This window comes from Ilyonectria robusta, assembly GCF_021365365.1.
Source record: "Ilyonectria robusta strain PMI_751 chromosome Unknown BGZ61scaffold_20, whole genome shotgun sequence".
NCBI lineage: Eukaryota > Fungi > Ascomycota > Sordariomycetes > Hypocreales > Nectriaceae > Ilyonectria > Ilyonectria robusta.
The window spans coordinates 1-15852 of record NW_025764454.1 but is presented as its reverse complement, the minus strand read 5'-3'; the positions used below and the strand labels follow the sequence as shown (position 1 = coordinate 15852).

Genomic DNA, 15852 nt, shown 5'->3' with positions numbered 1-15852 from the left:
ACCCTCGTACGATCATGATATAAGAGGCTCTTCGCCATAGGACCCGCAATGTATCCTGTGACATATTTTTCTAGATTGATCCTAACGCCGTATACTACCGTGAAGCTCGACCACGCTCCAGTCACCGCCCCTTTTAACATCGATCCAGATATACAATCGGTTCATTATGCCCACAGTCTGCAAGTTCCATCCGCACCGGCACTTATGCACCAAGGTTGCTTGGGGTGCCAGTCGACATCGAGGACTCCCAGCTTGTTGACAACCTTGTGGCCTCTCAGCATCTTAACCGGAACAATGGTGGCGTTCTCCATCAAGTCGCTGACCACCTTGCCGTGGAAAATCTGAAGCGTTCCATCATCACTGGCATCTGCAAAGAGTGGTAGGCTTCGGTGATACTTCACAGCCCTGATGGCCTCTGCGTGGAATCGCATCGTCTTATATGGTCGGGACGAGAGGTCGAGGTCGTGCCATAGTAGTCTTCGATCGTAGGAGCCCACGATCAAATTGTCACCACCAGGATGCACGTCAAAGGACGAAATCCAGCGGGCACCAGGCTGGATGGCCTTCACAAGTTCCTGCCTCTGCAGATCGTAGCATCGAATCATGCGTTGAGTAGCAACGAAGAAAAGAGGTCTAGACGGGTGGAACTGGGCCGTCTGAGCCAGGCCAGGCAAACGCCGGAAGGGAATTTGGCTCAAGTGCTTGGACAAAGTGTGAATGGCAACCGAGCTTCTCTGCCCGGTGGGTGAGACAGTGGAAAGGAAATCGCCACGTCTGTGCCAGGTGATCACTTTGATGACAGACCTGACGGTGGCCTTCAAAAGGACACCGGCATCCTCCAGCTTGGTTCCTGGCCTTGCCCATTTCGCGGGAGGCTCCTTCTTGGGACCACCAGCCGTTGCAGGCTGTGTGCCGTTCGTCGCATACCCGAAACCAGCATCAAGGGCTTCGCGGCTCGCCTTCTCGGCGGCGTCGCTAGCAAAGGAGGGAATCATGAAAAAGAGATCCTCGCCCGCCGCTGCGGCTAGAATGAAGGTCTCTTTGTTGGGGCGCCATCGTACCATATTCACAGGCTCTTCGCTGCTAAGTTTGACCATCCATTCCTGATGGCCATTAAGCCCCCAAACGCGGACGGTCCCATCATCACCTCCAGAAGCCACCCACTCCCCATCAGGACTGAACGCCACACTTCGAACACGGCCGTCGTGACCGCGGAATATTGTCTGACCCAGTGTAGGGAATGGCTTGAGATCTTCCGGGCGGGGCAGTTTGGGCAAAAGTGAGTTGGGGTCGATGTTGAGTCGATTCTTTCGCACTCGGGGGGCGAGGTACAGATCCAAGCATCTCTCGAATCGCTCCTTGACAAACTCACCATAGCCAGGCACCTTGCGGAGAGAATCAAACTTGGCGGGAAGATATTCCTTCTCCCGTTCCTCTGGGTCCATATTGTTCCAGGCCTCCTTCTCCTCCTCCGTCGGCAGGTACTCAGGTGGGGGGTTATAGCTCAGGTCGTAGCCAGGAGGGGCAAGTTTGGGCGCCGGAATGTTCATGACATGCGGGTCTTGAGGCTCCTCGTTGGCCCAGACGTCATAGTAAGTTTCTTCTTTCTCCTCCTCCTCTCGCTGCCGTTCCTCTGCGGGCTTGTACGGTAATATCCTTCCTTCCTTGATCGCGCGGACCATCTTCGCTACTCGTTTGGCCTCGTGTTTGGAAGGGACGAATCGCCGCTTGGGCTCCGGCGCCGCACTGAGGGGCATTTTCTCCTCAATGCTGGTGAAGTATGGCACCATGTCCTAATAAGGAGTCAGTGTTATTGTCCGTTAGACCGGATCTTGGGACGCGACTTACTGGGTATGGATCATAGCCTTCCTCTGGGACCTCGCCCATCTGGAGGCGACGGAGGAGCTCCAATTCATCTTGACTCAGGTTCAAGGGCTTTCCGGTCTCCGGGTCGGTCAAGCCAGTCCATCCCTTCGGAACCTCGATGCTGTCCAAGAGGGCATCCAGAGCTTCACCGGTGGCTGGGCGCATGATTTTCTTGCCATTGATATCATAGCCAATGTGCGGGTACGAGTCGTAAAAAGACAGGGGGATGTTTCCGATAGTGTTGACCGGGCCTTGGGCATCCGAGTCATCGCTGTCGTAGACGGGATCTACCTCGGCATACTCGTATCGCTCCTGACCGTTGGCGTCTTTGACAATTCGATAATTAGGGCCTTCACTGTCGCTATTGAGGCCTTGGTTGCCCCAATTCCGGTCGCCCTTCTCCGACAAGCCGTCTTGGCTGTGTGCATCATCTGCATCATCGTCATCGTCATCCTCGTCCTCAGCGGAGTCATCGGCGACATCATCCTCTAGGTCGCTGTTCTCAGGTCCAGATTCATCATCACTCTGGGACAAGACTCCGTCGAGCTCGATATCCGCAAGGTCATCTTCCAAGGCGATCGCCTCCGAAAGGCCTTTCCGTTTGCGAGAGGGCATGAGGGGCGCCATTGAAGTTGAGTACGAGGAGAAGTTGCGCCGACAGGTAATAGCAACACCACTGCCACTGGGAACAAGTCTTTTTTTTTTCCTTCGCACTTGGAAGAAAAAAAGACTGGACCCCACGATTCTGCCGCGCTTGGTGTAAAGGCGGTGAGCATAGTGGGGTAAGGAGTGGGGAGTAAGTAGCTAGTGTAATAGAGCCAACAGTCCACCTGGAGTTTAATACGGTATATAAGGCCTGTACTAGCTAGGCTATCCCTACTTATAGCGTTAAGTCAGCTTGAAAAATAAATAGTATACTTTTTCCTTCTTCTAATTAAGAAGGAACTTTAAATTCTAAGTATCTTTTAATATAAAATATTATTATTTTCTTAATTAATTAATTATTAAATATTATAATTTTATTATTATAAAAAATTATAATTTAATAATATATTAATATTTAAAGTAATTTCTAAGTAATTTTAGTTTTCTTAGAATATTTATAGAAAAATATTACTAGATTTCTAGCTATTATAAAATATACTTTAAATTTAATATTAATTTATATTTTATATAAATTCTTTTTGTTTTTTTTATATTTTATTAAAAATATAATAGTATTTTCTTTTTTTAATATTTTATTTCTTTTTTTAAAAAAAAGAATTTAAATTTATTTTATATTTATAGTATATAATTATTTAATTAATAATTTAATTTTTTATAAATAAAAATTTTTACTTTATTTTATATTATAAGAAATTTATTTTATAATTAAATTAAATAAATTTATTAATTATAAATTTAAATAGTTTTTAAATAAATTAAATATATAATTTATATTATTATATAATATAATTTATATTATTATATAATATAATTTATATTATTATATAATATAATTTATATTATTATATAATATAATTTATATTATTATATAATATAATTTATATTATTATATAATATAAATAGAATACTATTATAATTTATAAAAGTATAAAAAAATTATATATAAATAAATATATAGCTAGATAAATATAAAAGATACTATAAAAATTATATTAAAATTAAAACTTATAAACTTTAATTATACTAGCTTTCTACTCTATTTAGTTTTTTTATAATCTTACTTAATATTATTAGATAAATTAAAGTTATATAGTAATTTTAAATAGTAAGAATAAATAATAAAAGCTATACCCAGTACTAGAAGAAATAATAGCTAAATAATAAGGTTATTGCCTACTAGTCTCTGCCTAAAGCTTCTATTTAACCCCTCTAACTTCAACCCTATTATCTATAGTTAACAACCTTACTATCTGCAGTTAATAACCTTAAGATAGTAATCTTATTCTAAGTAAAGAGATATAAGGGAGACATCTCCTATTATTAAGGAGCTAACTTCCCTTCTAATACTCATTCCTTATCCCATAACAACTAACTTTAAATATAGCAAATTTTATTTGAAGAGCCCTTACTACTGGTAACCTATTATATCTATAATACGCGACGAATCTAGACGATTTTTTCCCCACCCATACACGTGACTACCCGCCGCTTTTAATTAGGGCTGCTCAGTTGCATGCTATATTTGCTCACCCTAGCTCTACCAACCATCTATTAGAAGGATATCTATACCACAGGAACTGAAAACCGCTTCGGCTCTAAATATAGGTATAATATAGGGTATATAAAAATGGCTTTTTATAATAGTCTAAAATAGCTGTCTTATGTTCTTATTTAGTGGTAGTGCTTAATCTTCTTTTATATATTTAAACTCCTTCTTTTTTCTTTTTATTACTTTTTCTATTTCTTTTTATAGTTATTTTTCTTACTACTATTATATTTATTTAATATTTTATCTATTTAGTTATAAACTATAGAGATTATATTATAATTTATAAAATATAGTAATAATATTATAGTATAGACTGAATAAAAAGAGTTTACTAAATATATCTTAAGTATTGTAACAGGCAGTTGGGAATGCTTGAGCTAGCTGGTTGCTAGCAGGGATGTCTCTAGAGTGGTCTGGATCAGGTTAAAAGGGAAGGAAGGGATCTGTTTGGAGGAGAGACTATCGAATTTGAATTCTTTAGAAATTCCTGGGAGAAGTTAGAGAGTCCGTAAGGGCTCGAGGCAGCTGGGGATTTCATTAATTTATTGCCTTCATTTTTGAGAGATTTATTTGAACCTTCTTGCCGTCACTACGTTCCCTGTCTAACCTCTGTCTTCAACCTCCCTCAGATATCGGGCTGCCGCAGGCCCAATTGATGCCTTGCCAGCGAACTCTCCTGCGACTGACCCGATATTCTATCTCATGAGATGCTTCCCTATCAGGAGACATAAGCCTCAGATTGTTCCGACCTCAAACGCGTAATCTGGTGCAGCTTCGGGCTGACCGGCCAAGACGCCTGTGCGACGACTCTCTGTGCATTTCCCCTAGGGTAAGTTAATGAGTTGGGTGTTGTTTCCGTCCCTTTCTGCTGCTAAAGTACTAGTGCTGCAGATTATATCGAAGTAATCGCATGGCTTGGGCGGGGAGTCGGGGTCGATGGTGGATATAAGATTTTGTAGAATCGTCAGCGAGGATAAGCCGCAGACTCCGCCGCCGTCGAGGGCAAGTAGGCGACTGTCATTGTCGGGCATGGTGCTGCGGTGAGCAGTCCAGCGTTAGTAAACTTGGCGTGGCAGAAAGGCAGAATGATCTCTGTCGTGCTTGTAGTTGTCCGAAGCTTAGCTGGAGAGTTATCACCAGCATCTGGTATGGAGGACCCAGGCGATGGCTATGGGCTGAGAACTACCGTTGAGGCAACGCGGTGTTGCCGCACGTGGGCCTACCCTCTATCTATTGGCCTAAGAGAGTGAGTGGGAGGGGAACCTTAGAGACCCAGCCAACGCCTGCCAGGCTCTGAGTGGAATTTTAGCCACGTGGCTGAGGTCGTGGCAGAAGCTGGTGAAAGCTGGTGAACCGCGTCGCGTCTTACGAGACGGATGTCCTTGGGCGCCAGTAAAGGTTCAAGCTTTGGTTTGCGGGGCAGGTACATCGACCAAGAGGACAATAGTGGACGTCAGGTATGCAAAAACAGACTAGAAGCTAGTTGTTTATGTATGCTGCTTCGTCCAAACGGATGTCTGGTGTTCGATCTGACGCATGCGTTTAAAAACAGACACCTTGTGCTCTCTGTTCGAGCTTGAACTCCGGGCTGCTATGTAGCAGTTATGGTGGTGGACACAATTATCATGACCCTCCTTGTGTCGAGATCTGCAGACTACCGCTATTATGGCTATTCTTAGATTTCAGCTGGTTATCTTGTCAGCACACTCTTGTGATGCCGAACACTTCGTGCTGATTGGTAGCCAGGACGAGTCCAGGGCCGAGCGACCCGTCCCGTGCCCCCTAATCCGGGACAGGCCTTGACGATGGCACTTCGCGCGCCACACTCCAGTCGCTCACGGAGCAGTGAGCGACCCAACGCGTCCACGACGCGCTATGCCCCACAGCGCTAGGAGCCTGCTGACTGCGGACATCGACGGGAGCAAGCGCCTTCAAAGAACAGATTCTTGCGCTCATTTTCGCTATCAGCCGTTGCCTCTCTCCCAACATAGCGATGTACTGTGTCGGGCCAATCATTGCACAATTGCGCTCATTTTCGCTATCAGCCGTTGCCTCTCTCCCAGCATAGCGATGTACCGTGTCGGGCCAATCATTACAAAATACACGAAAGCACTTCTGCCTCCTCGGCGGAAGTCTAAGCCGCAACTCAGCCACACTGCAGCCTCGTTGGGTACCCACCTTAGTACCGTTGCTAGATCCCCTCCCTCATCATCTCGGGCTGTTAAAGCGCGAACTAGACTCCCTCGAAACTACTTCCCCGACCATCAGTATGTTATCGCGTGCCATGGCCGATGCTGTGGGCCTCGCTGCAAGCGTCATCGCAATCATCAACCTGTCCGCCAAAGTCGCCGTCCTCTGCCTCCAGTACTCCACCGCTGTCGGGAACGCTAGGGCCGACATCACACGCCTCCGAAGCCGGTTGGACGACCTAGGCACAATCCTCCAGGGTGTTCAGCATCTTCTTGATAACCAGAATAATCAAGCGCTCGCGACTTCGCGAAAACTGGTCGACTCTGTTAATAGCTGCACATCAGAGCTGGTCCAGTTGCAGAGCAGGCTGGATCCGGGCAAGGCCCGTAAGGCGATGCGCCATTTCGGACTTCATGCCCTCAAGTGGCCTTTTAATAGCAAGGAGGTCAGCGATATCGTCTTTAACCTAGAACGCTATAAACAGACTATCACTTTAGGTCTGCAAATCGACTAAATATAAGTCAGCAAACCGTCTGGATATTTTAAGCACAATAGACCAGGCTGACGGCATCGTCCTTATAGTACGCTTCTCCTCGACATTAGGCAGAGAATCAAAGGCATCTCGCTCCAACCCAAAAAGGATACATCAATAGCTCACAAGCCCTACTTCAGCCTACCATTCGAACGCAATCCTGACTTCGTCGACCGACCCGACATTATGGTATGGATAAAGAAGCAATATACAGGCCCCGTTTGTTATATGGCCCTTATAGGCATAGGCGGATTTGGGTATGAGCTGGAGTGGCTAACAAGCTTATACAAGACTATTATCATACTGACTGGTCGTAGTAAATCGCAGGTCGCTATTCAATTTGCACATCATATCCGCGATATATCACCGCAAACCAGTATTTTCTGGGTACACGCAAGTTTGAAGCCAAGGTTTGAAGAGGCATACCAGTCTATTGCGGATAATTTACGGCTACCTAGGCGAAACGATCCCAGCGTCGACATACTTGGGTTAGTTCGCGACTGGCTGCAGAGAGAGGAAGCTGGCCCGTGGTTAATGGTCTTGGATAATGTTGACGACGTTAACCTCTTCTACCCCAGCTCCAGCGCCGGAAGAGATAGGGCAGTATACTATCCAGCGGATAAGAACCCTACTGCACTGAGCGTGTAGCAGCTACTTGCAGTCTTCCTACTGAAACGCCGCAATGGAATTATCCTCGTTACATCACGCAGCATAGACGCCGCTAAGAAGCTAATAGGAAGCCATAAGGCTGTCTATAGAATCTCAGCTATAGATAACGCCCAAGCCCTTCAGCTTTTTCACAACAAGCTACAGAGAGACTCTAATAAGACTGCTGCTGCTGATCTTCTTCGTACTCTGGATTATATCCCATTGGCTATTACCCAAGCGGCGGCATATATTAACCGTTGCGCCCCCTGCATATCAGTAAAGACATACCTAGACGCCTTCCAGGAAAGTGATAAAAAGAAGGGCAGCCTCCTTAATAGCGATACGGGGGATCTTCGACGGGATAAGACTGTCTCTAACTCCGTGGTTACGACGTGGCAAGTTACCTTTGAATAGATACGCCGCGAGAGACCATCCGCAGCCAACCTGCTCTCACTTATAAGCTTCTTCAATCCGCAAGGCATCCCCGAGTTTGTACTCTACAACTATAAGGGCAATCTAATGGAGAATGCAGACGGGCTTAAGGACGACGAGGATAATGACGAATTTGAGGATGATCTAGATGTCCTCCGCGGCTACTTACTTGTATCTGTAACAGCAAAGAGGGATATGTGTGAGATATATACCCTAGTGCAGTTTTGCACTTGTATCTGGCTATCCATAGTTGACAATACAGACTGATGGAAAAAAATATTTTTATGGGCTATATTAACACACTTCCCAGACGGTACATTCAAGACCTAGTCTATCTATTAGATATTACTGCCACATATTAAGTTAATAGTAGAGGAGGAGCCGCTAGAGAAGGACCTAGAGCAGTGGGCCTATTTATTGACGAATTGTGCATGGTACTTAGTCACTACAGGGAGCTATAAAGCAGCAGAGAAGCTGAGCGAAAGAGCAGTCAAAACGAGGGCCAATGTGCTAGGAGAGGAGCATCCCGACATGCTGAATAGCATGGCCAACCTGGCGGCGATGTATAGCAACCAAGGGCGATGGATGGATGCAGAAGAGTTAGAGGTGCGAGTGATAGAGACAAGAAAGACAGTGCTGGGAGAGGAGCATCCCTATACGCTGGCCAGTATGGGCAACCTGGCGGCAATATTCAGGAACCAAGGGCGATAGAAGGAGGCAGAAGAGTTAGAGGTGCAATTAATAGAGACGATGAAGATAGTACTGGGAGAGGAGTATCCCCGTATACTGAGCAGTATAGCCAGCCTGGCGGCAACATACTGGAACCAAGGGCGATGGAAGGAGGCAGAAGAGCTACAGGTGCGAGTGATGGAGATAATGAAGACAGTACTGGGAGAGGAGCATCCCGATACGCTGAGCAGTATGGCTAATCTAGCGTCAACATATAGGAACCAGGGGCGATGGATGGATGCAGAAAAGTTAGAGGTGCGAGTGATGGAGATAAGGAAGATAGTGCTAGGAGAGGAGCATCCCTATACGCTGACCAGCATAGGCAACCTAGCGGCAACATTTAGGAACCAAGGGCGATGGAAGGAGGCGGAAGAGTTAGAGGTGCAATTGATGGAGACGATGAAGATAGTGCTGGGAGAGGAGCATCCCGATACACTAAGCAGTATGGCTAACCTGGGGGCGACATACTGGAATCAAGGGCGATGGAAGGAGGCGGAAGAGCTACAGGTGCGAGTAATGGAGATGATGAAGATAATGCTGGGAGAGGAGCATCCCCATACGCTGAGCAGTATGGCCAGCCTGGCGGCGACGTATAGCAACCAAGGGCGATAGAAGGAGGCAGAAGAGCTACAGGTGCGAGTGATGGAGACGACGAAGACAGTACTGGGAGAGGAGCATCCCCATATGCTGAGCAGCATGGCCAACCTAGCCGTTACCTGGAAACACCAAGGCCGCACTGGAGATGCTCTAGCTCTAATGCGAAACTGCGTTGCCTTACAAGGGCGAGTGCTTGGTATAGACCATCCGGCCGCAGCATCCTCGTCGGCAACTCTGGCTAAATGGGAGGGAGTGAGCAACCTATCACAGGGAAGGAGCAATCTGGAATGACGAACATGAAGGGGTACTGCATTCTAGTCCAAGCCACACTCAGCCATCCAGGGTCAGCGGCCTGGCTTGATTGTTCCTACTTCCTCATTAACTTAGTATGAAGGCGCACATAAAGGAGTCCATCATTCCGTCCCGGAAACATCTGCGTAAACTAGCCCCCTTTCCTCCTTCAGCCCAAAAGCCATCCTCCACGGCCTTGATACGCCTTCTATAACTTCAGAGGCAATAGGTGTCACCGGCCAAGAGCTAGCGGTCGCTAGTGCGCTATAATTTGACCTCTTTCAGGGCTCATGGGATGAGGGAAGTACTTAGTGTACTTATCCTAGCATTAATTGGTTCACTGGATATCGTTGCTTTTTCTTGGGACAAAACTTTTGAAATGGTCCTCCGTATATATTCTTTAGCGGATGTTCTTTAGTGTGGCATAGAAACTTTAGCGTGGAAACTTTGGCATGGAAACTTTAGCGTGGAAACTTTAGTGAGGTTCTTTAGTAAGCGATGAAAGAATAGCTTCTCAGCTCGATTTCAGAGAGATGCTACATCAGTAGGGAGACAGAATGCTCAATTTCAATGTCTTTACAGCTATCGTAGCACTATATCAAGGCCTGGTTGTTTCTATAATTAGCTCAATTGCCACACTTGCGTTATGACTGCTATTCAGCCGTTCCTTTATAATATAATGTTTGTCATTGTATCCAATACCAGCTCGTTATAGCCAATACATATAAGAATTCTATCCGAAGGCGATATAATACAGGCAGTAAATCCCAAGGAATCGAGCAGGTTTTTAATACTGCGTATTGGTATTAAATATAATAACAATTATCTTCCTTCTGCCTGTTGGAAATAGACTCTCTAACAGATTGGCCTTGTTAAGAGGGGCAGGTCTCCGCAATAGCGACGCAATCTGACACCCCTTGGTCTCAAGTTTAATTCGTGGGCGAGCCATCTAAACTAAAGAAATACTTAGTCCCGCGTAGGTACGATCGAGCCACGACGGTGAGCTTGTCTGTATTCTGGACAACCCGCGTGGTAGTATTGGAGGGTTGCGAGTCGGTGAGCACTCGACTCATTAATGGCTGGAGTCGTCTGTTTGACCGATTGGTATAGGGGCGGGCGGAACGATGACGGTGATGGCGCCGAACGCAACCGATGGCGGAAGCACGTGACTGGCCTCGAGATAGCGGGGTCGTTTCGAAGATGCCCAGCGCCTCAGGGAGGGTTTTCAGTCCCGAAATGAACTGCAACACTTGCTGATCATCGCGAATTTGCGTCGCGCGCGTCTGCGGCGACTCCTGCGTTATGCGGAGACGGTAGGGCTCCCTTGTGGATGTGTTTGACTTTGGTCCACTAGGACGTGATAATGGGATGTCTGAACGGGTGGGATGATGTTACCAGCTTCGTTGCTACCCGACATCTGAAGGGTGGAGGAATCGATGTCCAGAGACGATGTAGGTGCAGAAGCGATAGGTTGGGTCCTTAGCTGGGCATGACCAGAATTCAGGAGAGTTCTGAGCCTTGCACCAGTTTGTGCTGCCATGGCTATAATAGCCTGGTGATCAGTATTTATTGTGCGTTGGCCAGTGTACTGTCAAGGCGAGCTGTTGAAAAGTCAATAATAGAGAATATGCCGCCGTTGCGATTTAAACAGCCTTCCTTGATTATAGACCTGTCATTGTGCCGCTCGCTGGACTCATGATTGAAATCGGACCAAATAGACCGCAATTTCCCATCGCCTAATTTATGCTGTAATTCTGTAATGCAACTTTCCTTTTGTAGCTAGAAGACCGATTATACGGACCAACAACCAACAACCAACAACCAACAAACAGCACCAGAGCCGGCCATCATGCAAGCTGATCATCGCATCCCACTCAGATTCTTATATATTTAAGCCGGAATCTCCGGCACGATCGCCGTGACAGTGGTCCTGACAGCGGTCCCATACAAATTGGCCGCGCGCGCAACGACGAGGAGTGTTCCTCTATCTCAGGTTATGTCTCGCGACCAGGGTGCGTTCGGAGAGGGAAAAACCAAAAGCAGCTCGAGGCCGCAATCGATGAAACCCCAACCAACCAGGCTTGAACGTGTCTACGATGGAAATTGGAAGAAAATAACAGGTCACCGAGAGAGGAAAAGAGCCGTTTCCCTGCTAAGCTGGGCGGCATTTGCTGTATGACCCCTAACGGCTTGCGAGATAACCGAAGCTGTGCTCAATGACGACGACTGTGGTGATCTCCAAGCTGATTTTCGAGCTGCTTCCAAGCTTACCTCGTCACATACAAGGCCACCAACATTCCCCCAACCGCCCTCGGTTGTCTGTATCCTGGTTGCAGGGTCAGTGTGGCGATGGTTGGGTCAAGCAGGCTTTCTCGGTTGGTTGGTCTCCATCTGAATTCGTAGCGATGTGCTCGTAAGACAAGCTCTTGACGAGTGAGCCCAGCAGCTTGGCCGGTCTTGTCTCCTGGGTGCCAAGAATAGTCGCTGTGCATACAGATTCACAGCCCTGAATCCGTCGGGATACCAGGTGACTACCTTAGCATCGGCCGCGTCTTCCAGACGGAAGGCGTATCCAGGCCAAGATAGGCGTCCTCGGTTGGTTGGCTTCAATCTGCCTTTGCTCCTGAAGCCGTGTCCCTGGTGGTGGAAACTGTGTGAGGTTCTCCTGAGTGAGAACCACTGCAACTACAATCATCCTCACTATGAGTGCCTTTCGATCAAGATGGCAAGCTGTATTTGTGACTGTTGAACGTTAGCAATAAGGTAGGGTATTCCCTCGGTATATATATACTGTTACTGCTCAATTAGGTGGGCTGTGTTTGGTTATAAGGCGCTTCTCGCAATGGGTATATTAGTATGTTATATAGAAGAGTGACAGTGGAGGAGGCAGATGCATTAATTTGTTTTGATTGCAGTTGCTGTAATTCCTAGACACAGTATATATTAGGCACAGTCAGACGGGAGAGAAGCCCTGGGCTGCAGCCGACAACTAATCTTAAGGCGAGCTCGCATGCCTCGTGCGAGTCTACGTAGTAGGGTCTGATTTTGCTAATAGCTAAGCTATATTTTAGTTGAAATAAAAAGACTGTAAAAGAATGGTGATATTGGTGTTGTAAAAGGTCAGGTATCTGAATCGTATTGCGGGGGACGATGGTATATGGCGTTGGCTTGGGTATCTCCTTAGAATCCGGGTTATAGTGGCTAAGATGCAATTCCAAAACGGAGGCGGAGTGGGACAGTAACGGTCTGGGAACTTGGGTTATCTTGCACTCCGTCATATCAGCACCTTTCGCGTTGGTATATCTACAAATACCTCTAGTACCTCAATCCGCCTTCTTGCTCTCAGGGAATATAAGAAACTGCGCGCCGATGCATTACGTCGCATCCCATACCACAATTGTTAAGACTGCCACATTCACGGCCCAGCCTCAACTTCCAGAATCTCTATCTGTTTCCAGGGTGATATAGGTGGCTAGTGTATATAGACTTTCTTGGTGCTAGGGGTGCGAAGTAATATGTGGAAATGCGGCTTGTTCTCCGCCCTCTATTGACTTCTATCTGTATCCATCACGCCTTAAGCGTTGCGTTACGTTGTCTTTGGGTTTTACCAAAGAAGCAAGGTTGGAGGGAATCTACGTCAGAACTGACCACCATGAACTGCGCTGATGCCTGCTTACCGAGCGGGAGAGCTAATGCTGGCGGGGCTCACCTGGCTCCCCCGGGTCGCATAATTGGCTGGAGCGTTAGAGCAAAATGTATATTTTCCCTCTATGCTTAAAGTAAAGCAGGGTTTGGGTGGGCGTTAAGAGTGTTTTTCCAGCCCGCTTTATCTTGTTATCTGTCCAATATCAATCGGCTAGCAGCTATAACAGCTATAATAGTTACTTGAGTGATGGTTTTGTGGCTGATATTGCAAGTTGATTGGAAACTGATAATCCAGGGCTGATACAGCTAAGGCAGTAGAGAATCTTCTCCTACTTTTGGGCTGCCTGTATATAATTGCTGCCTGATATATGCTGCTACGACGGTTAGGCGTGAAAGGCGGGCAAAGTCCCAGCTCCAAACAGCCATGCATACTCTTCAATCCTCTTAACTGCTATCCGCTGCAAATATCCCCCTAATGCGAATTGCTCCCTTGCGCACTAATATAGCAGACCTATTATCTGTCGCTAGAAGTGCTGTTGGCGTTATATTGCTAGGTATTATAGTTACTTAGGGATTATTTAACTACTATATAGTATTTTAAGACTAGAAATATAATATTGCCTATATAACTAAGAAGCTCTTTTATCTTCTTAAGTTACTTAAAAGTTTATATTAACTTAAATAATACTAATCCTAAGCTAATAATTATATACTACTTATAAAGATAGAGTTTTATATAGAAGATTATAAGAAGCTTATTTTAGATTTTAAGGTAGAGTTAAATAAATTTAATTAAGCTTTCTATTAAGGTATTATAGTAGGATTTTATACTACTAGCTGCTATATTATATATCCCTTTTAATAAAGTATACTATAAAAGCTAAATAAGAATATTAATAACTTTATATTCTATTTATTTTTAGTAATATAATTACTATAATAGAGTAATATTTATAGAATATAAAATAATATTAAGAATATTAAAGTATTACTTAATTTAATAAAAGCTATTTAAATTTCTTTAAATATTAAAAAATAGCTTAATATAAGAATCTTAATTTAATTAACTAACTTAGTAGGTATAAGAGTTAGTAGCTAAGAGCTATAACTAGATAAGAAATAGAACTTAAAGGTAAAAAGAGTAATAATATTAAACTTTAACTTAATAAGTTTCTTAAAATAGTAACTTATTAGCTATTATATATTTCTATATCTTAAGCTCTAGATAGATTATCTTAAAGCTATAAAATTAGAGGTTTAAGTAGATACCTACTAAGTTAGCTAATTAGGCTAAGATTCTTATAATTATTTTCCCTCTTAAAAGCTTAGTCTTTTAGATTTTATAAATACTATAGTCTATAAATAATACTATACTATATATATTTAGCTATTATTATATTTAGCTATTAATTCTTATATATTTCTTTTTTAAAATCTATTTATATTTTACTTATAGTTAGTTATTAATTTACTTATTATTTATTAGAAAGATACTAGCTATAAATAGCTATTTTATTAGCTATAAAAAGATTTTACTATATAAATTTTTAATTTTTTTTAATATTTTTTTAAATTAGATTATAATATCTAATAATTTTTATTTTATTTTTATAGCTTTTAGAAATAGTTTTTTTTTAAATTTCTATTTTTTTTTTCTAATATTTTTTATTATAACTTTTTTACTAAATTTTTATATAATTTTATAGGCTTTTTTTTTATATATACTAATAGCTTTTTAAATTAATATAAAAATAAAGTATTTTACTTTTTATACTTTTAAAATAAATATTAATATTTTAAGCTTATTTATAGTTATATTTTACTAATTATTTATTATATTTTATATAAATATAATAAGATAAAATATAATATAGTAAGTTATTTTTATTATTTTCTTATTAAATATTTTACTAATTTTCTTAAATCTTTAAGAAGCTTTATTATATTATAATTTAGTATTAAAACTTTTTAATATAGTCTAGTAAATAATCTAATATTTTTATTAATCTTAAATCTAACTTAAATAATTTTAGTTATTAGTAAATATTTTAAGCTATATATACTTATAGAAATATATAGTAATTAACTATTAAATTTATTATTAAATCTTTAAGTAGTATTTTAAATATAATAATTTAAGTTTAGAAGTTAATTTCTCTTAGAAAAGTTATTACTATTTAGTATCTTATTACTATAAGTTTTTATCTATTATATTTCTATTAGATTTTTACTAATAATTTATAGATTAAGAAGTTATCTAATTATATTAAAGTAGTTACTTATTTTTTTATTATTTAGTTTATTTACTTATATAATAACTTTATAGCTAGTAATTTAATAATAATTCTCTACTAGTTATTTATAAGAGTTAGAGTAGTATACCTAATCTTATAAAAGACTCCTCTAGCTATAAGGCTAAAAAGATTAATTAATTCAAGTAAAGCTATATTACTTAATTATGCTATATATCTATTAATAAGGTATATAAAAGCTCTCCAAGCCCTAGCCGAATCCCTTATATTATTTTATATTTTTAAGATTTCTAACTTTAATATTACTAATAAGAATAATTTATATATTTTTATAAGCTTATACTTTTCTAGGCTATATAAAATTTTTAATAATAATACTAAATATATTATTTCTATAGTAATTATATATTATAAGAGAATTAAGCTATCTTAATATAGAGTTTTAAATTATACTT

At 42.4% G+C, this 15852-nt stretch overlaps 5 protein-coding genes across 5 annotated transcripts; 2 read left to right on the top strand and 3 right to left on the bottom strand.

Annotated features, from left to right (window-relative positions):
• Positions 1–164: 164 nt before the first annotated feature.
• On the bottom strand, positions 165–2493 carry BGZ61DRAFT_361282 (NUC169 domain-containing protein; the record flags this gene model as incomplete). Its single annotated transcript, XM_046241254.1, has 2 exons — positions 165–1793; positions 1849–2493. The coding sequence occupies 2 exons, from the start codon at positions 2491–2493 to the stop codon at positions 165–167; spliced, it is 2274 nt and encodes a 757-aa protein (XP_046099836.1).
• Positions 2494–4871: 2378 nt separating this feature from the next.
• BGZ61DRAFT_457920 (uncharacterized protein) lies at positions 4872–5208 on the bottom strand. Its single transcript, XM_046246694.1, has one exon. The coding sequence runs from the start codon at positions 5110–5112 to the stop codon at positions 4906–4908; it is 207 nt and encodes a 68-aa protein (XP_046099835.1). The 5' UTR covers positions 5113–5208; the 3' UTR covers positions 4872–4905.
• A 1157-nt stretch (positions 5209–6365) lies between these two features.
• Positions 6366–9500, top strand: BGZ61DRAFT_496889 (P-loop containing nucleoside triphosphate hydrolase protein; the record flags this gene model as incomplete). Its single annotated transcript, XM_046251069.1, has 8 exons — positions 6366–6768; positions 6889–7060; positions 7121–7406; positions 7455–7835; positions 7866–8132; positions 8226–8550; positions 8605–8867; positions 9246–9500. The coding sequence occupies 8 exons, from the start codon at positions 6366–6368 to the stop codon at positions 9498–9500; spliced, it is 2352 nt and encodes a 783-aa protein (XP_046099834.1).
• Positions 9501–10422: 922 nt separating this feature from the next.
• Positions 10423–11348, bottom strand: BGZ61DRAFT_520768 (uncharacterized protein; the record flags this gene model as incomplete). Its single annotated transcript, XM_046252462.1, has 2 exons — positions 10423–10850; positions 11302–11348. 2 exons carry the CDS (start codon positions 11346–11348, stop codon positions 10430–10432), a joined length of 468 nt encoding a protein of 155 aa, XP_046099833.1. The 3' UTR covers positions 10423–10429.
• Positions 11308–11966, top strand: BGZ61DRAFT_96625 (uncharacterized protein). Its single transcript, XM_046257273.1, has 2 exons — positions 11308–11673; positions 11787–11966. Exons 1-2 carry the CDS (start codon positions 11497–11499, stop codon positions 11901–11903), a joined length of 294 nt encoding a protein of 97 aa, XP_046099832.1. The 5' UTR covers positions 11308–11496; the 3' UTR covers positions 11904–11966.
• Positions 11967–15852: the final 3886 nt, after the last annotated feature.

Coding starts and splice junctions, on each gene's coding strand:
- BGZ61DRAFT_457920 (XM_046246694.1), bottom strand. CDS start 5,112: ATGCCCGACAATGACAGTCGCCTACTTGCCCTCGACGGCGGCGGAGTC.
- BGZ61DRAFT_96625 (XM_046257273.1), top strand. CDS start 11,497: ATGTCTCGCGACCAGGGTGCGTTCGGAGAGGGAAAAACCAAAAGCAGC. Junction 11,674..11,786: donor TAAGCTGGGCGGCATTTGCT/GTATGACCCCTA, acceptor GTCACATACAAG/GCCACCAACATTCCCCCAAC.